General features: G+C 57.6%; 2 protein-coding genes across 2 annotated transcripts; both read left to right on the top strand.

Annotated features, from left to right (window-relative positions):
* Positions 1-1684: 1684 nt before the first annotated feature.
* PTGDR (prostaglandin D2 receptor) lies at positions 1685-7434 on the top strand. Its single transcript, XM_074909375.1, has 2 exons — positions 1685-2570; positions 4509-7434. The coding sequence occupies exons 1-2, from the start codon at positions 1755-1757 to the stop codon at positions 4773-4775; spliced, it is 1083 nt and encodes a 360-aa protein (XP_074765476.1). The 5' UTR covers positions 1685-1754; the 3' UTR covers positions 4776-7434.
* A 3484-nt stretch (positions 7435-10918) lies between these two features.
* PTGER2 (prostaglandin E receptor 2) lies at positions 10919-14575 on the top strand. Its single transcript, XM_074909374.1, has 2 exons — positions 10919-11770; positions 14050-14575. Exons 1-2 carry the CDS (start codon positions 10919-10921, stop codon positions 14293-14295), a joined length of 1098 nt encoding a protein of 365 aa, XP_074765475.1. The 3' UTR covers positions 14296-14575.
* Positions 14576-22554: the final 7979 nt, after the last annotated feature.

The raw sequence follows: 22554 nt of genomic DNA, 5'->3' as shown, positions 1-22554 counted from the left end.
CGGGGGGGACCAGGGTGCTGGGCCTGCTAAAGAAAGCAGCGGGTGCGTTTTGGAGGTGCTGGCTGGGAGGATATCACCCAGATTTCTTCCCCCAGCAGGCTGAAATCCTTCTGCCCCGGGCCCCAAGCAGGAAGCAGCCGCTGGCTTCGCGTTCAGCCCTAGCGAGGGCAGCACTTCAACGTGTTCGAGGGCTGAGATGCAACGAGTTTTACCTCGATTTTTTTTCCAGATCTGGCGCTCTCAGCGGCACAGAGCACCCACCACAAATCCCTGCCCTCTCTGCCGGAGAAATCAGCAGCTCCCTTCATGCAGCATGAGAAATCCAGCCCAGCACTAAAACATGCCAGGGCTGATGTCTGGCCCCTCAGACCTTTCCCACTCCTCCTGTCATCTTGATACTTTCCTGTGCTTCGTGTACACTCATCCAGAGTAGCAAAAAGGGGCCTGAAAGCAGTCAGCCGTGCTTATTCATCATCACATGTGCCCCGCGAGCTGCGGTATGCAGTATGAAGTGGTGTTTCTGTGGCTAGCAAGGCCACTTCTTTTCCTGGAAGAAGCTCTGGGGTTTTCTCTGGGAGTTTGCTTCTGGGATGGCGGAGTGCTGGCACAGGCACGGAGGGGCTGGGAGCCCCGTAATGGGGGGACTCGGGGTGGGGGACCACCGCACGGCAGGGACGTGGGGTGGGGTGCAGGTAGAAGCGATGCCTGGCCAGGCTGAAGGCTGAAGTCTCCTGAGATGGGGAGAGGCACAGGCACCCCGAGGAGCGAGGGCACATGGCACACTGCTCCCCGATGAAGTGTGGGGTGCTGGGCAGCGGATGGGGCCCCCGGGGTACCCCTGGGGTACCTCTGACTGTTCCCTGCCTTCCCTACCCCAGTGCAGCAGCTGGGCTCAGCACCAGCCCTCCACCCTGTAACCCCACTCAGGGCTCAGCCCCTACCCCCCTTAACCGCCCCCCCCGGACATGCCCCCCCAACTCCCTTACCTGTAACCATCCCCGGGGCTCAGCCCTGGCCCCTTACCGGGGTACTCCTGTACCCCCCCAAGGGCTTCGGCTCCAGCTCCCTACCCTGTAACCCACCCCCCAGGGACTCAGCCATGCCCCCCCCCCCTTACCCATACTCTGTCCTTTACCCCATAACCCACCCCCTAAGAAACTCAGCCGTGTCCCCCTTACCCATAACCCCCCCAGAGACTCAGCCCCCATCCTCTACCCCACACCAACCCCCCCTCCAAGACACTCAGCCCTGCCCCTTCACCTGAAACCCCCCCAAGGGGCTCAGCTCTAGCTCCCTACACCGTAACACACCCCCCACCCCCCCCCGGGACTCAGCCTTGTCCCCCTTACCCACACCCCCAGGGACCGTCCCCCATGCCCGCCCCCCCCCACTGCCCAGGGCCCCCCCACCCCGCGGCGCTCAGCCCCGGGCCCCCTCCCATCCCTCCTCCCGGGGTTCCCACCCCCCCCATCCCCAGCCGCGGGGTCTCCCGGGGGTGGGGGGGGGGACCGGCGCGTCCCCCCGCCCCCCAGCCGCCCTCCGACGGGCCGGGGAGGGCCGGGGGGCGGGAAGGGGCGGCCCCGGGGGCCGTGCCCGGTTGTACGGCACCGCCTCTCCCCTCCCTCCCGTCCCTCCCTCCGCCGGCGGGGGCCACCCGCCCCGCCGGGCCAGTCGCCGCCGGCAGCCGCGGCGTAGCCCGGTGCGGTTCGGGACATCCCATCCCGGTTGGGCTCATCCCGGTCGGGGATATCCCGATGGAGACGGAGGGTTACCGGTGCCGTAACAACCGGTACATCGAGAGCGGGCAGTCGGCGGTGCCCAGCTCGGTGTTATTCGCCGCCGGGCTTTTGGGCAACGTGTTGGCGTTGCTGCTGCTGGGTCAACACCGACGGCGATCCCGGTCCCCGGGTGGTCGCCCACCGAGGGTCTCCGCTTTCTACGTGCTGGTGAGCGGGCTGGCGGTCACCGATCTGTTGGGCAAGTGCCTGCTCAGCCCCATCGTCCTGGCTGCCTACGCCTACAACCGCAGCCTCAGCGAGCTGGGACCGGGCGGGCGCACGGAGGGCGAGCCGGGTGTCCTCTGCCAGCTCTTCGCCTTCCTCATGGCCTTCTTCGGGCTAGCCCCCACCCTGCTGCTGCTAGCCATGGCGCTGGAGTGTTGGCTCTCCTTGGGGCATCCCTACTTCTACCGACGGCATCTCACCCGGCGCTTGGGTGCCACGCTGGGGCTGGCGGCGGCGGGGCTCTGCGCCCTTTTCTGCGCCCTGCCGCTTTTGGGTTTCGGGGTGCCCATGCAGTACTGCCCTGGGACGTGGTGCTTCATCCGCATGGCCGGCGGCGGGCCGCACCAGCTGGCTTTCCCCGTCCTCTACGCCAGTTTGATGGGCCTGTTGGTGTTGGCCATCGGCGCCTGCAACGTGAGCAGCATGCGGCACCTCTACGGCATGGCCCGGCGACAGCCCCGCCGCGGGGCCCCCGCCGCCGCAGCCCCCCGCATGGAGGAGCTCGACCACCTCATCCTGCTGGGGCTCATGACCGTCCTCTTCACCATCTGCTCCTTGCCGCTCATCGTGAGTAATCCCACCGGCCCCCTCCCCTGGTACAGCCCCCTGCACTGCCCACCACCCCCGGGCGCTCGGGTGGTTGCTTTGGGTCCCCCCCCACACCCCCGAATACCCACCACCCCATCCCCAGGGGTCAGCCGTAGCATTAACCCCCCTGAAAAATAATCCCCCCTTCCCACCACCTCCTCCCAAGGAGGCTGGATTGTTGCTTTGGCCTCCTCGGAATATTCCCTCACCCCGTCCATGGGGGTCAGGTTATTGCCTAAAGCCCCTTGGAATACCCCCCCGTCGGCACCACTCAGTCCCGGGGGGGTCAGGTTGTTTTTGCAATAAACCTCAGCACCACCACCTGCTCCTGGGGGCATCACTTTGCCCCCCCCACCTCTGAATACACCCCCCACCTGTCCACAGGGGTCAGGTCATTTCCTAAACCCCCTTGGCATAACCCCCCCATCACCACCACTCAGTCCCGGGGGGGGTCAGTTCGTTGCTTTGGCCCCTTGGAATAAACTCTGGCACCACCATCCACTCCCGGAGGTGTTGATCAGGGTGGGGGGGGTCACTGCTTCAGTCCCCTCTGTATAGCCACCACTACCACCCTGTCCCCAAGGGTCGGGTTATTGCTTTAACCCCCTCAGAATAAACCTTCCTCCCTGCTGGGGGGGGGTTGCCCCCCTCTGAATACCCACCACCACATCCCCAGGGGTTAATTTATTGCTTCAACTCCCGTGGAACAGCCCCTCCCCACCACCACTCTGTGCCAGAGGTGTCGGGTAATTACTTTGACCCCCACCCGGAGTGTCCCCCACCCTATCCCAGGGGTCTGGCTGCTGCTTTAACCCCTGTGGAATAACCACCCCCCACTACCACCACCCCGTGACAGGATGGGGGGGTTAATTCATTGCTTTAATCCTGCTGGAATAACCACATCACCACCGCACTGTCCTGGGGGCTGGTTCATTGCCTAAACCTCCTTGGAATACCCATGTGTGTCCCCCCCACACCACCACCAGCCTGTCCTGGGGAGGGTCAGGTCATGCTGTTACCCCCCCCCCCCCTTCCCCCCCTAATACCCACAACCAGAACCATGTCCCCAGGGATTAATTAGTTCATTGCTTTAACCCTCCATGGAATAACCCCCCCCATCACCATCATGCTCTCCCAGAGGGGTCAGAGAGGGTCGTGTAATTATTTGCCCCCCTCTGAGTGTCCCCCACCCCATCCCAGGGGTCTGGTTATTCATTTAATCCCACTGGAATAACTCCACCCCCCATGTCACCACCCCCCTGTTCCTCTGGGGTTGCCCGAGAGGTGTTGAAGGTTTTGGGGGGGTCAGTCCATAGCTTTAGCCCCTTGAAATAACTCCCCTCCACCCCAGTGCCTATTCCTAGGGAGCTTCATTGCGTCAGACCCTTCGTTACCCCCCCCCAGTCCCACCCCCCCTATCCCAGTAGGTAAATCTAGATCCTTTTAAACCACCCTGGATTTCCCCACTTGGAGGAAATATTCCCTGGAATCCTCCCCCTTCTTCCCCACGAGGCCCCACTGGTGGGGTGGGGGTGGGAGACCCCCCCCCAGCATGACAGAGCCCTTGTTGCCCCCCCGCAGCGCCCCATGGCCTGGGGCTGGACCTTGCCTGACGTGAGCAGAGCTGGGGCTATCCCAAAATCGGGGGGAGGGGGGATGCAGGTGCTGCCACTGCTCCGGGTGACAACTTCCACCTCTCCTCTCCGCCACTCTCTAGAGCCACATGGTGACGCGCCAACCACCAGCAGCCCTGGCACGACGGGGCTCATACTGGTTTTGTAATAACCCCAGTGAAATCCCTCAAACAAGCAGAGCTCCAGGCCAGACCTGGAGGTCAGGTCCAGAGACCTCGCTCTTAGGGAGCTGCAGTGAGATCTTTCTTCATTTTTTCCCTATTTCTTTGGGTTTTTTTGACAGATCCGGGCGTACATGGGGGCTTTTGCTGCCGATTTCAACGAGGACGCTGACCTCAGCGCCCTGCGCTTTCTCTCTGTGAACTCCATCGTGGACCCCTGGGTCTTCATCATCTTCCGCACCTCCGTCTTCCGCATGTTTGTCCGCAGGGTTTGCAGGAGGTTGAATTCCCGAAAAGCCTCCCTGAAAGGGCCCGGCCCGGAGGGGGACGGCCAGTTTTGTCCCCTGGGCTGGCGCAGGACAGACACCCCCCAGCTCGGCTTCCCCTGAGCGTGCGGGTTTTGCAGAAGCCGGCGGCTGCTGGTGAGGATGAGGAGCGAGCCTTCGGCCCCTCGCCCCCACCCCGGAGCATCCCGGGGCAGCACGGGGCTGTGGCAGGCAGGGACGGTGCCCAGCTCGCAGCGAGGGGTGGACGTGACATGTTTCTGCCCCCTCCCTGGGCTGCGTTTCACCCCAGAGAGGAACGGGGGGTGCTCCCCAGTATCCGTGAATATTTCTGAGCAGCAGCACTTTGTGGAGGGTTTGGGGAGCACCCGGCTCCAGGAAAGCAGGAGGGTTTTGGCGTGTGGCTTCAGGGCAGTGGGGACACACAGGGAGGAGAGGGCAGGGGGGTGTCCCCTTGTCAAATAAAAGTGGTTCGGAGCCCTGTGCCATCGCCTTGTCCTGTGCGTGAGCCCCTTCCACGCCAAGGGGGGTTATCCAGAGCTGGTTTGGGGTGTCCCCAGCCTGGGCAAGAGGGGTGTGAGGGAGCTTTTGGGCAGTGTGGAGACTCAGAAACTCCAGCAGCAGCTCATGGCCATGACGAGGAGCCGGAGGGCAGGGGGGGTCCCTCCTTGGGATGCCCATTGTCCCTCCCTAGAGTGCCTGTCACCCCCCACCCCACCCCACCCCCAACCCCATATCCGCTGAGCGGGGCTCTGGTTTCTCCGCTGTGGCTTGCTTTTCACTTGAAAATTGATTTCTCCAAGTGCTAATGTTGCATTTGCGTTGCTCAGGCGGCTACCTGTCCTGTTGTAATTATTTTAATTCAGTATTTATGATGATCCTGAGCTCTAATAAGAGCAGTAATTGAGAGAAAGCAGAGCCCGAGATGTATAACCTCACGGCACAAACATGCAAGCAAACAATCATTTTAATGAAAGACCCATTTCCCCTCAACCACACGTATTAACTGGATTTAATACTTGCCTCAAGTGACCATTTAGGCCAAAAAAATTATGATAACTGAAGTCCCCATCTGCTTAGTGTCCTTGGAGAAGACAGGGCAAGTGCCTCTCTCCCTCTATTTAGCTACGCCTTGCAAGGTGCAGTCGTGTTCCTGCCAGTTCTCACGCGATATTTACCCTTGGTGTCAAGTGGAGCCTGTTTTTGAAGGAAGAAACTCATGCAAATCTGTCTTGGGGCTTTTTGGAGGTATCTGGTTGGGTTGGCTCTGGCTGTTTGACCAGCCAGGCTCTGCTGGCTGGAGGAAAGGGCAGATCTGTGTTTGGGGATGTACTGGGGGGACCTACAGGCTCCCTGCTCGGTGCCTCTCGTCATGGTTTTCTAAGGCGAAAGAAATGAAATGAGGGTTGGTCCGCGTATCGGTTTCATGTTACTGGCGTTTTATTGACTTGGAAATGGCTCACGTGGGACTGCAGAGTCAACAGCACCGGGCCTGCGCTGTGGCTTTCACCAGACCTGTTTCGCCACGGCAGGATGAAGGCCAGGTGAGATAATGGCTCTGCAAAATCTTGCTGTTGTCCCCCTGCCAAGGCTGGGGTCTCCTCCACCGTACGGATCCACGCATGGCTCCGGACAGACGGAGCAGGCACGGCCAGGCTGGGAGTGTGAGCTGTGTGTCCAGGCTGGGTCAGACCATCGTCTGCCCGTGACCCCAATGAGGATTCACTCCTGGGGAGCCTCCCAGGAGAGGTCCCTGCCCCACGATATGTGTATTTAGAGCCCAGGGCAACCATGCTCCTTGGAAAGCAGCAATTAAATTAAAAACCTTGCAGCTTCTTTATTAAAGTACATGAATACAGACTGCATCCGAGCCCTGCGATGATGCACACACCACGGTGTCTGACCCAGCCCTGAGTTTATCATCTGAGGAAAGAAATGATGAAGCCAACTGAGCACGGCAGAGGGTTGCAGGCTGCTGGGCTGACCCCCCTGTCCTCGCATCATCCTCACTCCCTGGCTGGGCCCGTGCACATCCCGGCGACCTTGACGTGCTCATCTGACTTCGGTAGCGCTTTTAATCGGGGTTCTGCCCTTACTGGTGTCCTACCTGCTCTGGGAGCAGACTTGGAGTCTCCAGCCGGCCACTGCTGCCTCCGAGCGAGCCAAGCTCCAGCTCCAGCCAACGGGGCTGAAGGCCAGGCTGCCCTCAGAGCGGATAAATCACTCCTCGGCGTCTTCCTGGGGCCTGGGACTGCCATATCGTGGTCCTCTCCAGAGATGGCAGCACGTCCCCAGCCAGGACTGGGCTCTGAGGCAGCCTGAGCACGCTGGGCACAGCCGCTGCGAGGAGGGGGCTGCCACTCTCCACCCCAAGTCTCTCCCTTGGGCAACCCCCTTTTTCATGTCCCAACACATGTGGTTTGGGGCTGCAGGAGTTACATCAAAGCTCAAGAGTCCCTTCCGATTACTGAGCTTGGCAGAAAATGAAGACAGAACTAAAGTAAAACAAAAATTAAAATAAAAAAAATCCCCGTGACCGCACCGTTCAGTTCTAAATGTGACTAAACAGGAATCGAAAAAGCTCAGAGGCTCAGGGCTCTCGGGCCAAACGCTGAAAAGATGGGAGCTGCTGTGCAAGGTTCCCCCCCACGAGATTGCACCCTCCTCCCAGGCTCCTCGCGTTGCTCAGTCATTCCCCACGGGCCCCCTCCGCGCCAGATTGATCCTCAAAGGGATGGACCTAATGCTTAATGGAGGCAATAAAGAGACGCTGCTCGCCTCAAGGCTGCTTTTTTTGGAGACGTTGCATCGTGCCCGCTGCCCTCCAGCACCGCCAGCTGCCCTGTCCCACGCTCATGGTGTCACCAGCATCACCCAACCCTGCGTCCTGCTCCTTTCCTGCACATAAATCGAGCACGGTCAAGTTTTTTCATTGTTTTGGTGTTTGGGGTTTTTTTCGTTTTTTTTTTTCTCAGCTCGTAAAATCCAGGCACAACTTTGCACAAGCTCATTTCCCAGCAAATCGTTTAGTTCTTGCAGAAAGCCCTTTTGTTGTGGGTGTTGGTGTTTTTTGATTTTTTTTTTTTATTATTATTATTATTGTCTGCCTGCATTTCTCAGCCATTCTGGAAGCAGGAAGGCACGTGTCTGGGCAGGCAGCAGCGCTGGGGCTGCCAGGCACCCGAGCCAGGGTGCTCAGCCTGCGGGGCTGTACGACACAACCAGTTGGTGAGAGGTTTGAGTTTTTTTTTTTTTTTAATTTTTTTTTTTTTTAAACCCAGGTGCTTGCACAGAACAAGACGAGGCACCGAAACATGGACCTGCCACGCCGGTGCTCAGCTCTGCTTTTCCAGGGTGGTGACTGGGGCTGCTGGCAGCACCAGTGCACGAGATAAGGGACGGGGCTGTGTAGGCTTTGGAAGAAAAATGATGTCTGGCTTTGCTAAACACAAGTCAGAGGGGGGTTTGGTTTAAAAGGGTCTCCTCACTGCCCACAGTGCCAAAGCGGCCCTTGAAAACCCACCAGGGATGGAGCAGGATCCCAGCGCCCTCCCCAGCCATAGGCAGCAAATGCCAGAGGTTGAGTCCTCTCGGCTTCAGGGTTTACATGAAATTCATCCAACTTTCCTATAAGCCCAAAGCTTTTTCTCCAAGTGGGCCAACTCTGGAAATCTTCTCTTAGGGAAAACAATTACATATGGTCCTCGTTAGAGGCAAGACACCCGAGATAAACACGGAAGCAAAAGGAAGAAAGCAAACACACTTCCCAAGACAGGGACAGATTGTACCAAGTAGCATGTTCCTGGTTTTGAGCTCCAAAGGGGGAGGAAAAAAAAAAAAAAAGCCCGGCAATTCTCCTTTTATTGCAAAAATATCCCATCAGAGGCGACTGTCGGTTGAGAAGCCTGAAGCCCCAAATGGGTATTTAAGGCTCCATTAGCTGCCAGGAAAATGAGCTCCAGAAGATGCCAAAACCCTTTCCTGAGCTGTGACACGCAACACCAGAGAGGAGCGGGAGGCTGGGAAAAGCCTTGGAGCAACCACCCTACAGGGTGCCTTCTGCTTGGAAAAGGTCTCCAGACAAGCAGGCTGCAGCCTCCGTAAGCTGCTCGGATGGACCAGGCCAGGATGTGGCCTCAGCTCCATTTTTTAACCTGATTTTTGTGGACTTCACAGAGGGTCTGAACGTGTCAGGGTCCCCCCGGGAAGCCGACAGGAATGTCCCCACCATCAAATGTGTCCGCAAGCTCCGGTGCTCTGCCAGGTCTTCAGGGCTGGGAGCGGGGGTTAAAGGTGGTGCTGGGGGTTAAAAGAGGTCCTGGGATGTGTGTTTTCGCGGGTTTTTGCATGCAGGGTAAGGCTGGGAGCTGGCTAAAAGCCCTTCCCCTCTGTCACACCCATTGCTTTGGGGATGGGAACGGGGAGGGCTGGGGCTGCGGGTGACCTGCCACCAGCAAGGTGACAACACGTCCTCGCCAAGGCGCTGAAAAAGCCTTCGAGCTGCGTAATGGAAGAAACCGAAGTGAGGAATAGGAGCGAGCTGTCGGAAATGGAAGTGCTGTCACAAACCACAGCTCGCCCAGCTCTGGAGTTTGCCGTGTACCATATTTCCTTTACGAAGTTCCTGTTACAAAAGCGAAATAACAGCCAATACACGCTCGTGGCAGCGACCTGCCGTGTCCGTGCCGGAGCTGCTCAAAGCGGCATCGTTTCCCCAGGGTTATGGGGGGAGCAAAGCGCATTGCCGGGACAGTTTTGTGTTAGGGCACAGATGAAGGAGCATACCTGAGCCCTGCCGGGCCCCCCCACTGAGCCGGATCCCAACCCAGAGGCCAAGGCTTTGCTCTCAGCAAGGTGCGGAGAGGATCAGGGTGGGGAAATACTACGCAACAGAGAGAACTTCCTCTGCTGGCTGCGGAGCCCAAAGCCCCAGCGGCAGATAAATACCAGCTTTCCTGGAGCTGGTATATTTAGGGCAGATACAAGCCGCACTCAGCTAGGCTTGCAGGGGAAGAGGGGTTCCCTCTGGCGTCCCCCCCACACCACTCATGACCAGACACTGGCTGCAGGATGCACCCCCACAAGGAACCCTGATGACATATGGGACAGAGGGGTGGTGGGGACGTGGTGTGGGGCTGGCCCATGGGGCAGGGTGTTCTCTGTGGGCTCTGGGGGTGACTCTGGGGCTGTGGGGAACACACTCGCACAGACCCAGCTCAGCTGGGGCTCCCCGGTAGCCCACCCTGCACCACCAGTGGAGGTGGCACTAGGGCTCATCGTTGGGGTCCTCAGACCAGCACCGGGGACCATCACTGGGTTTTTCTGGACCAGCACCGGGGCTTGCTGCCTGCCCAGGGCTCCTGAGCAGCATCAGGACTCCTGGCTCAGCCCTGGGGCTGGCCATGCTGTTGGGCTCCCACATTAGCATTGGAGTTAGCCCACTGTTGGGACTCCTGTAGCAGCACCGGGGCTACCGACCCGGCACTGGGGCTAGCCCAGCGTTCCCGGAGAAGCAGCAGGACTCCTAGATGGCCACGGGGACTGGCTGTGCACGGGGCCACTGGCCTGGTTTTGGGACTATCAGGATGGGGTTTAGTGGTGCATCGGGGCTCCCGGAGCCTCACCGGGACTCCTGGGCTAGCACCAGCGCTGGCCATGAGTCAGGCTCCTGTACCGGCACCGGCACTGCCTGTGCCTCGGGGCTCCTGGAGCCGCACCGGGACTCCTGGCCCGGTACTGGGACTGCTGGCCCGGCACCGGGGCTGGCCATGAGAGGTGCTCCTAGAGCTGCACTGGGACTACCGGCTCGTTACCGGGACTCCTGGTAGCCCACCTCACCCCAACCAGAGACGGCACCGGGGCTCATCACCGGGGTTCTCGGATCAGCACCGGGGCTCGCTGCCCGCTCGGGGCTCCCGGAGCGGCACCGGGACTTCTAGCCCGGCACCGGGACTGCTGGCCCGGCACCGGGGCTGGCCGTGTGCGGAGCTCCCGGCCCGGCACCGGGGCTAGCGCGGCGTCGGGGCTCCCGGAGCCGCCCCGGGACTCCCGCCCCGGTACCGGAGCCATCGGTGCGGGGCGGTCCGGTGGGCGACCGGGGTTGGGGGGGTTGAGGGTGTGGGGGGACACCCCGGCGCGGCGCGGGGCGGTCCGGGGGAGGGTTGGGGGTGAGGGGGGGTGGGCAGGGCGGAGGGCGGTGCCGACGGGGCGGGCGGTGCCGGCGGCGCAGTCGTGCGGCGGCGGCGGGGATGAACGGGACGGGCCCGGGGCTGTGCGGGCGCGGCGGAGCGCTCCCGGCCGGGGCCCGCCCGCTGATCAGCGCCGTGATGTTTTCCGCCGGGGTCCTGGGCAACCTCCTGGCTTTGGGGCTACTCCTGCGCTGCCGCCGTGGCCCCCGGCCCCGCCCTCCCTCCCTTTTCCACGTCCTGGTGCTGGCCCTGGTAGTCACCGACCTGCTGGGCACCTGCTCCGTTAGCCCCTTCGTCCTGGCCTCCTATCACCGCAACCGCACGCTGACCGCCCTGGCTCAAGGAGGACACATCTGCTTCTACTTCGGCTTCGCCATGAGCTTCTTCGGCCTCGCCACCATGCTCATCCTCTTCGCCATGGCGCTGGAGCGATGCCTGGCCCTGGGGCGGCCTTACTTCTACGAGCGCTTTCTCAGCCCCCGCACGGGTTTGGTGGCCCTGCCCGCCATCTACACCTTCTCCGCCGCCTTCTGCTCCTTGCCGCTGGTGGGCTTCGGGCGCTACGTCCAGTATTGCCCCGGCACTTGGTGCTTCATCCAGATGCACCTGGACTACCTCCAGGACAACGGCGGCAGGAAGGTATCCGGGTTGGATGTCACCTTCTCACTTCTCTATGCCACCCTGCTCCTCTTCCTCATCCTCTCCGTGCTGCTCTGCAACCTCAGCGTCATCGTCAACCTGGCCCGCATGCACCGCCGCGGGCAGAAGACCCGACGGATGGCCACGCTCGAGCAGCCCCGGGCGGCCGGCGGCTGCGGCCGGCGCATGTTCTCCATGGCCGAGGAGATCGACCATCTCCTTCTCCTCTCCATCATGACCATCACCTTCGTCATCTGCTCCCTGCCATTCACGGTGAGTGTGACCGCCTCTTCCCCGGGGTGGGGTCCCTCTCCCCAGCACCTCCGTTTTTCTCCATCCCTTTGTAAGACTTTTCCCCACCACTGCCCAAACTTTAAAGGCTTGCGGTCAAAGCTTACCTCCTCCTGAAGCTTGGGGGACCCCCGCTCTGCCACAAATTCTAGGCAATTCGCACATCCACTGGGGAACTGGGAGAATTATCCCCCATATCCCCAGTGCTGGGAGGAGGATGGGGTGGCAGGAGGGTGAGGTGGCAGGATGACAGGGTGGCAGGAGGATGGGGTGACAGGGTGATGGGGTGGCAGGAGGTTGAGGTGACAGGATGACAGAGTGGTAGGAGGATGGGGTGGCAGGATGAGGTGACAAGATGACAGAGTGGTAGGAGGATGGGGTGGCAGGAGGATGGGGTGGCAGGAGCAGAGGTGCCCTCCCATCCCACAGACGCTCTAAGGCCAGGCAGTGTGACTCAGGCAGGCTCTGGGTTAGGGTTCCCCTTGACCACCCAGCATCACTGCAGTTCCTGGGAGCCAGGCACTCATGGTGGAGAGGAATAAATCAGACATCTAAAGATGGGGATGGAGGAGATGCCATTGGGCTGGAGACTGTGGGGATCTGTGCTGGGTGGGCAGTGTTATCCCAGATTTCTGTGCCAAGAGGGGAGGATGGAGCTGGAGATGTGGGCAGGCAGCACCGACCTCATTGTTAGACAGAGGTTTCCACTGCTCTGTAACACTGGGGTGCAGGCATGGCCATGGGTGATTGCTGGGAATGGAGATCCAGCACATGGGCCTCAGCATCCCTCATCCTAAGGGTTGTTCCCACTTCCCGTGCTCCGTCTGTGCACCAGGCTTCCAGCAGAAATACGGGGTCGAACCACCGCAGCCAAGTGAGGAAGGGGAGAGAGTGAGTCCCCTGACTCTCCCCACAAAAGGGCCATTTTTCATCCATCCACGCCAGCAGCATCGTGGAACCCGGAGCACCTCGAGCCACTGGAATCCCCTGCCCGTGTGTGCGAGCCCGCTGCCGTGGGAGGTCATTTTGTTCCCATTAGAAACGGGCCCTACCAAGGTTGGGAGCACAGCCAGCGCTAATTTTGTGCTCATGGAGTTAAATAGATGCTACCTTCCCTTCGTGCTCCCTTTCTTTTCCCAAGGGAAAAGAAAATAACCACAGGCTGTAGCTGAGCCAGGCTGCCTGGGTTTTAAGACAGAGAAAAGACAAAGCAGTAATGTCCGGATGCTCGCAAGCATCCCAGGAGCCAGACTCAACATCCTGAGAGACGCCTCAGCTCCTGTCAATAGGCCCACACATGATGGGCAGCTCGCCTCATGTCCTAAAAAAGCCTGGGCTTGGGTGCTGTGGTCGTTACGATGCGACACCCTTTGGTGGGGACACGTGGGCAGGGCCCTGCGGGTCTGCTTGGGGCAGATGGGATGGGAAAGTGCCGCTGGTGGTGATCCTGGAGCAGATACAGTCTTATCCAGAAGCACAGCTTTGCTTTTCCCACTGCTCGGCTCCCATGTGGGATTGGGTTTGGGCTGCGTTTTGGCAGCGACTCAAACCGAGCTGCAGAACACTTGCCGGTGCCTCTTTATAGTGTGACACTTTCTCTTCTGGCTGGGGCTGCCCACAGCAGCCACGCTGCGAGGAGCAGCCCGGGCACGTGAACCCAGCGAGCGTCAGGCCACAACACCGCAAAATCCTTCCCCCAAAAAATCCCAGGGTAGCCCCTGGAAGTGCTGCGCTTTCAGCAGCCACCTCGTGCCCCAGGATGCGCCATCCCTGGGTGGTACCCAACAAATCCCAGCCAGAGGAGGGATGCTTATGCCTCCCGTGCCCCAACTCTCGTCCCCATCCAAGTATCCCCTCTCCCCGAAGCGAGGGGGTGGCGAATTGACCCGTATGAGTAAGGAGTGCTGAGTCACCATTCCAGGAAGCCCCGTAAGCTGCTATGAGTCAGCACGTCACAGGAAGGGCTGGAGCGGTCCAGCACCCCGCATCCCCTCCATCTTACACATTTATTTATCCCGTGCGCTTTTCCAGGTGAGACTGGCCGCTTAAGCAGCCTCTGGCTTAATTGTGTTAGGGCTAAACGAAGCCTCGCGGCATGTTGAGAGCAGAGCACAGGTCTGGCTTTCGTTAGCGAGAAGTTAATTTAAACAGATGGAGGCAGCAAGTGTGCTGTGACAGCCCAAATCTCCCCAAGAAGCTGCCCGGGGGCAGGATCCTGGGAGCGCAAACCCGACGTTATTTCACCCCGTTGTGTTTTACAGATCCGTGCCTACGTGAACAAGTTCAGGGAGGAAGAGGACAACCACGACTGGGACCTCCTAGCCCTGAGATTTCTTTCTATTAATTCCATCGTCGACCCTTGGGTCTTCGCCATCCTGAGGCCGCCGGTCCTGCGGTTCATGCGCTCGGCGCTGTGCTGCCAGGTGACCCCCACGAGCCAGGACAGACGGACTCTGTCCCCTGCAAAGACAAAACTGGCAGCACAGCTGGATCCCTGTGGGCCGTAGCTCCATCAGCCAGTCCAGGAGACATCTGTGAGGTGAAGCACGGCCCTGACAGATGTTCACAGAGCTCTGCCTTATGGCCCATAAAGAGACGTATCTGCTGCAGGGTGGGCCAGGTATGGGTGACCTGGCCAAGTGTCATCATGTGTCTGGGAAGCCCCTGGAAAGCCAGTGAGGTCTCTCAGAGGGCAAAAAAAATCCAGTGGGACAAGATCAGAAGGGCTGATGAGTACCTGGGTATCGCTGTCGCCCTCAGAGCGGGCTGCTCCCACCCGGGGAAGGGTGCAGGCTGCGTTCAGCCACGCTGCGGGAGGGACGGGGGGGTGAAGCATGGGGGGGTTTTGTGATAACACTACTGCTGGGGGGCGGTGTTGGGGAGCAGAGCTTCCTGCTGGTGTGCTTCCCAGAAAGGTCCCTGCGGTCGTTTTGGGCTGAAGGCAGTGTGCAGGCAGGGGTGTGGGCCCTGGAGACGGGGCTGGGCAGCCACTGTTGCTGCGAGCACCCCTCTCTGCCCCCAGGTCCGTAGGGATCGGGTAGGAGAGGGAGGGAGCAGTGTATCCCCAAATATTCCCTTTTATTTGGTAGGCTGGTTGCCTAAGGAAATGCACTTTATCAGTCTGTGTGCATGTGTTTTTCTGTCCGTCCCCCACTCCAGAGATTTTAGGCTCCGGTGGACGCCAGTCCAGCATGTCTGAGGGGCACCGGGGCAAAAAAAAAAGCCAAACTGTGGCACTTCCCTTGTGCTGTGATGGCAGCAGAGCTGCGTGGCCCCTCCTTGGCACCCAGTTTGCAATTTTCTTTTCCCTGTAGTTTGTGCAGGAACTGACAAGGGGAATAAAGAGCCCAACCAGGTAATGAGAGGTTTTGATCACAGCTCTGCATTTACCCATGTCCAGGGTGATGCTGCTGACAGGGTTTGGGTTGGCACAGAGGAGGGCACGTCCTCCCGGGCTGCCCGGCAAAGTGCCCTCCCGCTGGCCTGGGACAAACCTGCTCAGGGGCTTCACTTCCTTAAAGGTCTTATTTGAAAAAAAAACAACAACCCAACAGTCAAAAAACCCAACAAAACCATAAAAAACAAGTGCAGAAACATCCAGGTCATCAATCCTGCCCCGTCGGACAGTGTCCTTCAGCTCTGCTATTTTGTTTTGTGGGATGCCTGTTGCTCTTCGGGGCTTGGAGCTGGTCCCCATCGGGGTAAGGAGCATCTGACCCTGCGGGGGAGCCGGGTTTGTCCCGAGGCCATCGCTGCTGTTAGGGGTTGCTGGGGGGGGGGGACGGGTCGTGGCTCCCGTTTGTGCAGCATCCAACACACACATTGTCATTGTGCTATTTCCAGTGGGGCGTCTCGTTGTCCATTTGAGAGCTGCAGCTCTGCTCAGAAAGCCCAAAGGTGCCGAGATTTGGAGCTTTTCTGCGGTTCATTAGTTGTGGTGATGTAAAAAAAAAAAAAAAAAAAAAAAATTATAATTATTATTTAAATAATAAATGTCTTTCAAAGGAGCCTGTTGGATCATGTGTGGGTTTGTGCTTCAGACGCACCTCAGGGTAGATCTGGCTCCTGGAGGAAACATCACCTGCCTGGAGCTTCGGGGGGGTGAAGCCTCAGGGATGGGGAGAGAGGGCAGGAGGGGAAGCTGGGAGGGGAAATGTGTGCCTCCAGTTTCCTAAAAAGTGAAAAAACGTTGTGTTTTATAGATATATGATGACATTGTTGCCTTACTTCTGCAACCTGGCACCTGAGCTACAGAAATACCCCCACCTCTGAGCTTTTCCTAAAACTCGTATATCCCGAAGCCAGGGAGAGGCAGGCAAAGTTCCTACCTGTTATCAAAATACAAAAAAAAACCAAAACAACCCAAACAAAAAAACCCAAAACCTACCCTAAAAAAAGGCAGAATTTATGTCACTTTTGTCAGGCAGCCAATATCCACAGGAAGTTTACTGGCCTCCGAAATGTGCGTGGGCAGATGTCAGGCATGGGCTGCTATTGCTCAAGCCCCGCCGGCGGGATTCTGGCAGCGCCCTGTGGCCGGGGGGTTTCGGGGGGGAGGAATTTCGGGTGGAGGTTTCAGGGAGAGGGTTCTAAGATGTGCCCAGTACACAGGGCTGCGGCGCGGGTGCTCCCCGCACCGTTGCCATTAAGTCATTAACCCTGTTGCTTGAGCCCGGGGTGTCCAGATTTGGTTGACTCCCACCCGCTGCTCGGAGGCGACCCCCTCCCCAATTTTTTCCCTAGTTGTGCAGACACTTTCTGAGTTCAGGGCTCGGCGCATCCCGTTTTACCTCAGCGGGTGCTTGGTTTGCAAAGGAGCCAAAAACTGTGGGAAGAGCCATGGGGCCACACGCTTTGTTTGTCTGGATGGTCACGACCTGGCTGCTCACGCTGGTATTTCAGGACCAGTTGCCTAATCTTTTAAGCCAGAGGAAAAGGCTGCCCGGCATGCAAAAATGGGAAAAAAATTTAAAAAACCCCCAAAAGCTTGGAAATGGCAGGGGAGGAGGTCACATCCCACAGAGACCAACCTGCTGAGGTGTGTGACAGCGGTGGGAAGAAGACCCAGGGCCACCCGTGGCAGCACAGGGACCAACATAACGGTGGCATGCTCCCTGTAGCTCTCACGCTGAGGCTCCGCTCCCGCTGGCCACCAGCTCGGCTGCTGACTGCTAATTGCTGGCTGCTTGTTTTTTTGGGAGGTTTATGGCTCCTCATCAGGAAATGCGGGGCTGGGAGACAACCTTCCAGCATCCAGCCCGCTGGGATCTGCTTTTCGCAGGGTAATGCTACAGTGGAGTCACTCTCATGCGAGCTGTCCCCAGTGAGGGACAGAAATCCTGGCAAGGGTGAGGTGGGGTGTCGGGGAAACGATTTGGCTGAAATTTAATGTAAAAAAAAAATATATAAATGGGTTGTGAGCCAGAGGAGGCTTGGTGTGTGCAAGACAAGGAATTCTCTGAGAGCCGAGTCCCTCTGCAGTGATGTATCCTGCAGAGACGGGTCCCTTGCCTGGAGATGTGGGACACTGCTCTGTTTGGGGATCCCTCTACACCCCGCTCCTCACGGAGGGATGTGTTCTGAGCCCCCCCAGTGGGGTGTGCTGGCTGGGCCCAACCTCTGAGCCCACTGGCCATGGGTTACTCCCTTTTGCTGCTGCCTTCCTCAAGCCTAGAAAACAAAAAAAGCAATCAACCCTCCTGCTCCTTCTTTCAGACGAGAAAAGGGCCTTAATTAGAGCTCTGCAGGTACAAGGAGGGCCATGAATCTCTGTATCCTGAGCCATAAGCTGCCACAAAACACTGGTTTTATTAGCATCATTCAGGAGCCATTACAAAAGCCAAATTAATTTGACTCTCTTCAGCTCAATCGATGTCTGCTCGGCTTAAACACAAGATGCTAAAGTGTCATTTTGTTGTCTGTGATGACCCTTAATGATTTTTTATTTCCATACCGGAAACCCGCTGATGCCAGAAAGTGCCAGGCAGGTCTTTACGTCTGCATTTCCGTCTGGAAATCAAGCTGACGAAGAGGAGACAGAGAGAAGTCAGCCCTTGGGGACAAGGGATGGCATCCGCTGCCCATAAGACCTCTTAAAAATGGAAAGGCACTTTCTGCAGCTGCCAGAGGGATTGGGGACATGTGAGACCCAGGGGATGGGGACCCTCTCCAGCCAGATGGAGCAGCCTGGGGGTGGCTCCGAGTTGTACCCCACAAAAGCAGATTGGCCAGTGTCTCCCTCATAAAAACATGAAGGGTCCAGGCAGTGAGGCATGATTTTGGTGGGAAATTATGGTGATGCAATGGAGTGTTTTGGGGAAAAAAGTCATGTTTTGGAGTAGAGAAGAAGGAGGGGGTCTTCCTGCTTTCTTGCTCCATTTTTGTCTTGTCTGGAACATCTCCTCTGCATCTGGGTGCTGTCAGCAAGAAGCAAGCCCTAATTTTTCATCTGCTTTGGCCTCCTGGCTGAGCCCGAGGGCTTCACCAATGGTGGGGGCCACAAAAGCCCCACATCCCCGTTCATGGGGGTCAGCAAACGTGGGCAACACCTGAGGACAGCTTGCAAAGGTGGGTGATGCAATGTGCTGCTTGTGGTGTTTTGTCCGAGCCCGGCATCCCTGCGGAGCATCTTTGGGATCTCTGGGCTGGTCTTTCGGGAGGCTGGTGGGAAAGCAGAGCCCTGGGAAGAAGGGGAGAGCCAGGCAGGAGGCAGCTGCCCTGCCGGGGCGGCTGCATTTCCAGGCAGAGGATGGGCAGCGAGCCCATCTCCCCGGGCTCCAGGAGGACATGAGGCGTGATAGCTGTTAAACCGGATTAAATGAATTAGGCAAGGAAGTGACTTAAGAGAAGATGGCACGGCTGGGCTCCCAAACCAGCTTTACAGCGGTACCTTGGCATCGGATGCCGGAGCTGATGGCAAATCCTCATGGCTTGAGCACAGGGAAAAGAAAACGTTTGCCTTTACTGTAGCTGCCTTTTGCTTTTGTAGCTGGTTTCAGATCTCTGCGTCCCCGTGTATTAACCTGAAACCCTTCCAGCTCCTCTGGGCCCTTCAGGTCACCCCACGTCTCCCCTTGTCCTGGACTCACCAGGTCCCTTTTTTTGGTCACTGGGGACTAACACCAAGCACTGCCCCTCTACAGCATCCCCAGAGGGGAGAGCTTGCAGTGAAAATGGTGTAAATCAGGCTGTATTTTACCTTGCAGCCCAGTAAGCAAGTATTAACCCTTTCCAGTAAGGCTGTTGGGATACCCCAAACATCACAGGCTTAAAATCAGACCCTGTTGCCCAACATTGAGACCCAAAATAAGCAATTTGTGGCCTGTCCCCTGTCATTATGAGGGGCTATGAGACCTTGGAAGCTGCAGGGCTGTGGCAGAATTACCTCTCTGCAGCCACATTCTCAAGGGGGTTTTTTTGTAATGTATGAATAATAACGATTCTTTTCATTCAGGCTTTTTGGTTCAGCCTTGCGGGGGAGTGAAGGTCTCATCTGAGTTTTCCCCAAAACTGGTTGAATTGCTGATGTTTTGGCTGTTCAGGGGATTTTCTGGTTCCTGGCACTCTTGTGGGTCTCTGTTCTTCCCCAGTACCTGGCTGTGGTTTCAGGAGCTGATGCATGAGGGAGGAATGTGGGATGGAGGCGCAGCCCTCCTGCTGCCCACAGCTCCCACGGGCTTGTTTCTCCCTGCAGCCGGATCTGGGTGTGCCGGGAGGCTGAGCCAGAGGATGCTGGGGATGGTGTTGGGCCCTGGGATGGTGAGGACAGCTGTGCATCCCCTGACCCATCTTCAGCCTAAAGACACAGGCAAGGGAAGGACTGGAGGGAGCAAAACCCTTCCAGGGTCCTCCCCTTCAGTCTGGGGGATGTGCTGCTGCAGGAAAACCAACCAAGGGGACAACTGACGGGCTGGAAAAAACCCAGCCAGAGCTTGGAGATGATCTACGACTGATTGAAAACACAAGGAGGGAAAGTTTCACAAACCCAACTGGGATGAGGAGCTAAAAATACAGATGCTGTGGCTTGGAGAGGCAGCGAGCCATCCAAGGCCACCACTTCTTTGTTTGCTGCGGTGATGTGCACGCATGGCAGGCCTGGTACTCACCCCCAAAGAAAGTCCTTTCCCTTAAGAGCATCCACATGGGCCACATGATAATATATATTCTCACTTGCTGCTCTTTATACAGCTGATGCTTGATGAAGGGAGACACATGACCGTTCTCTGAGAGGGGTGTCAAGAGCTGGACCACACTTCCCCAATGCTCGCGAGCTTTGCCGTGGAGGCAAAGGCAGCACGAGGGGTTTAGGAGGGGCACAATGGGTCCCTACTCAAAAGCCTGAGGTGAGCAGCGTGTTTGGGGAGGCTCCTGGAAATCGCAAGGGTTTCCCATGCTGAGCTGCTTTTTTTAACCGGATTTCCTTGAAACGTGGAAACATCCGCGCCCATCAAACCCGCAGGGAAATGCCGCCGATCTGCCAGCGCTCGTGCAGTTCCCGAAGTGATCTAAATCTTCAAAAACAAGAGACTAAACAGTGTCAAACTCATGTCAAACATCTGGCTTTCAAAAAGGCCATAAAAGTTACGAGGCATTGCTGAGGATGATGGATCGCTCGCTACCCTGCCCCGCGTGCTAAATGCTGCGACCTCGCCTGCAAACTCCGTTTATTAGGTAAAAAAAGGGACCCTGTCAGCAGCCTTGTGAGCTGAGCTCATGCAAGCAGGCGAGCAAAGGTCCTAGGGTTTCCAAGCAAGTCACTCTATAAATCTGTGTAGGGTTTTGTGTCCCTTTTTTTGGTGAAGAGCAGCCACCACCTGCTCTGGTTTCACTGCGGTTCCAGCTGAGCTGCCCCAGATGCAGAAGGTGCCAGTTTGTGGCTGAAATAAAAACCTTCTAAAAAAAAACCCACCCGAAAAAGCTTGTTTCTCTGAGCAGCAGTCGACTGTCATGGTCAGAACATCAGCCCTCCAGTCCTACAAGTCTGGCACACTGCATTTTTCTGCCTTGGTTTCTTCTCCGTGCTCTGGGAGCATCTCTTCCTGGAATGGGAGCTGCATCCCTCCCATGACCATTCCCCCAGCATCCCACATCGGCTGGGAAAACTCCAGAAAATTAATAAAGGGAGTAAAAAGGAGAAATAACAATGGGGAAACCACCTCGGTGCTGGGGCTGGTCTCTGCTCCTGCTCTCTGCCAGCCTGAAGCTGTTGGCTTCCTGTGGCTTCCTCCAGCTCCCAGCTGTGACCGGTTTTGCTCCTGTTAGCGTTGGCAGCTTTCACAGCCACGAACAGCCCCTGCTCTGGCTCAGCTTTCCCTTCCCACAGCCAGCCCCACGTTGCCGGCACCGTGCTGGGCCAAGAGGAGCCTGGCTGGTTCACCACACCGGCCCTGGCTCGGAGAGGTTCCCACAGGGCTGGTGGAACCATTCCTCACGCAGAGCACCCACAGATTTCTCTCTCCCACAGGCTGCTCTAAAGAGCACCTACCAGATGCAAATGTCTCCAGCTGGGCTTTTCACAGCAGGCTGCTGAAATTTTTTATTTTTTTTTTTTTTGGCGTGGTTCTTTGCTTACCTGGGATGCTGGGGAGGGAGCAGGATCAATGCACAGCACTGCAAGGACGCGCAGGGTGAGGGCTCTGCTCCTCGCTGCCTCCTCGCCCTCTGCCCGGAGGCACCGAAATGGCGCTGGGAGAAACCCCCAGAGCCCTTTAAGCCCATCCATCACCCTCCCCAAACCTGCTCCAGCACCGGTGTCCCCACTTACCTCCTTCCTTTGCTATTGCCTGCACTGTAATTTCAACCCTAGAAAGCACCTAGAAGATGCTGAATAAGCAGCGTGCTAATGGTTGGTGGAACTGGGAGGGATAAAAACCACTAAGGATGCCTTTTACTGGGAGCTCAGTATCCCCAGTACTGCTGTCATGGCATGCTGGGGACAAGGTTTTCTCTATATATATGTGGGGGGGCAGTAGGAGGTGATGTTGGCCAGGACAGATGTGAAACGTCAAAACAGACAGCGTTTTGAATAGACTTAAAAAGAGAAGTAACTCTGTTTATAAGAAGCCATTCCAGGGCTGTTTGTTTTGCCTGTGTTTATCCCTGAACATTCGTGCTACTAAGAGTTTTGGTCACGCAGCTAATTAAGAGTGATGGACTTTGCCATGCCGAGTGGATGTGTACATGAGAGAACATTTATTTGTCATGAGCAGCTGCTATTTGCTCTGCTAAAGACCTTTTTTTCATCCGACTGGGGCTGGGAAATACTCATTTAGAGCTGTGAGGACTCTCCGAGGGCCCTGTGGAGGCTGGACCGACCCGTAGTGCTGGAAGGATGAGACCTTAGCGCTTACTCTCAGCAAATGGGTGCACAGCCAGTGCCTGGGGAAGGCAGGACCAGCCCGTGCCCTGGCTGAGGGACTCTGCGAGTGGTCCACGGGGCTACTGGAGGAAGCTGCTCAGGGTCTTGGAGTGATTGCATCAGGCATCAGTTTTGGAAACCTCTTGCATCCTGTGAGAGAGCTCCTGCTTCCTCCAGTACCCCAGGTCATCCCCTGGGGCTGTTCCCAGCAAGGCCGTCACCATCTCTTGTTTTCGCTGTGGGACTGTGTTCATGATGTAGAGAAGAAGGAACACGAAGCCTCTGCAAACCTCCTGCAGCTCTGCAAGCAGGGACAAGGGACAGGGAAAGGGGGCAAGAGAAAAGGGAGAGAGGAAAGGATATTAGGATATGAGGAAGGATTTCTGTGCAGAAGGGGCTGTTGGGCGTT

Source organism: Athene noctua, chromosome 6 (assembly GCF_965140245.1).
Source record: "Athene noctua chromosome 6, bAthNoc1.hap1.1, whole genome shotgun sequence".
Classification (NCBI taxonomy): domain Eukaryota; kingdom Metazoa; phylum Chordata; class Aves; order Strigiformes; family Strigidae; genus Athene; species Athene noctua.
This window is presented reverse-complemented; position numbering and strand designations above follow the sequence as displayed.

Excerpts from the sequence above, each read along its gene's own strand:
- PTGDR (XM_074909375.1), top strand. The coding sequence starts at position 1,755 with ATGGAGACGGAGGGTTACCGGTGCCGTAACAACCGGTACATCGAGAGC. Across the intron at positions 2,571-4,508 it reads TCTGCTCCTTGCCGCTCATC|ATCCGGGCGTACATGGGGGC; the intron begins GTGAGTAATCCC and ends TTTTTTTGACAG.
- PTGER2 (XM_074909374.1), top strand. The coding sequence starts at position 10,919 with ATGAACGGGACGGGCCCGGGGCTGTGCGGGCGCGGCGGAGCGCTCCCG. Across the intron at positions 11,771-14,049 it reads TCTGCTCCCTGCCATTCACG|ATCCGTGCCTACGTGAACAA; the intron begins GTGAGTGTGACC and ends TGTGTTTTACAG.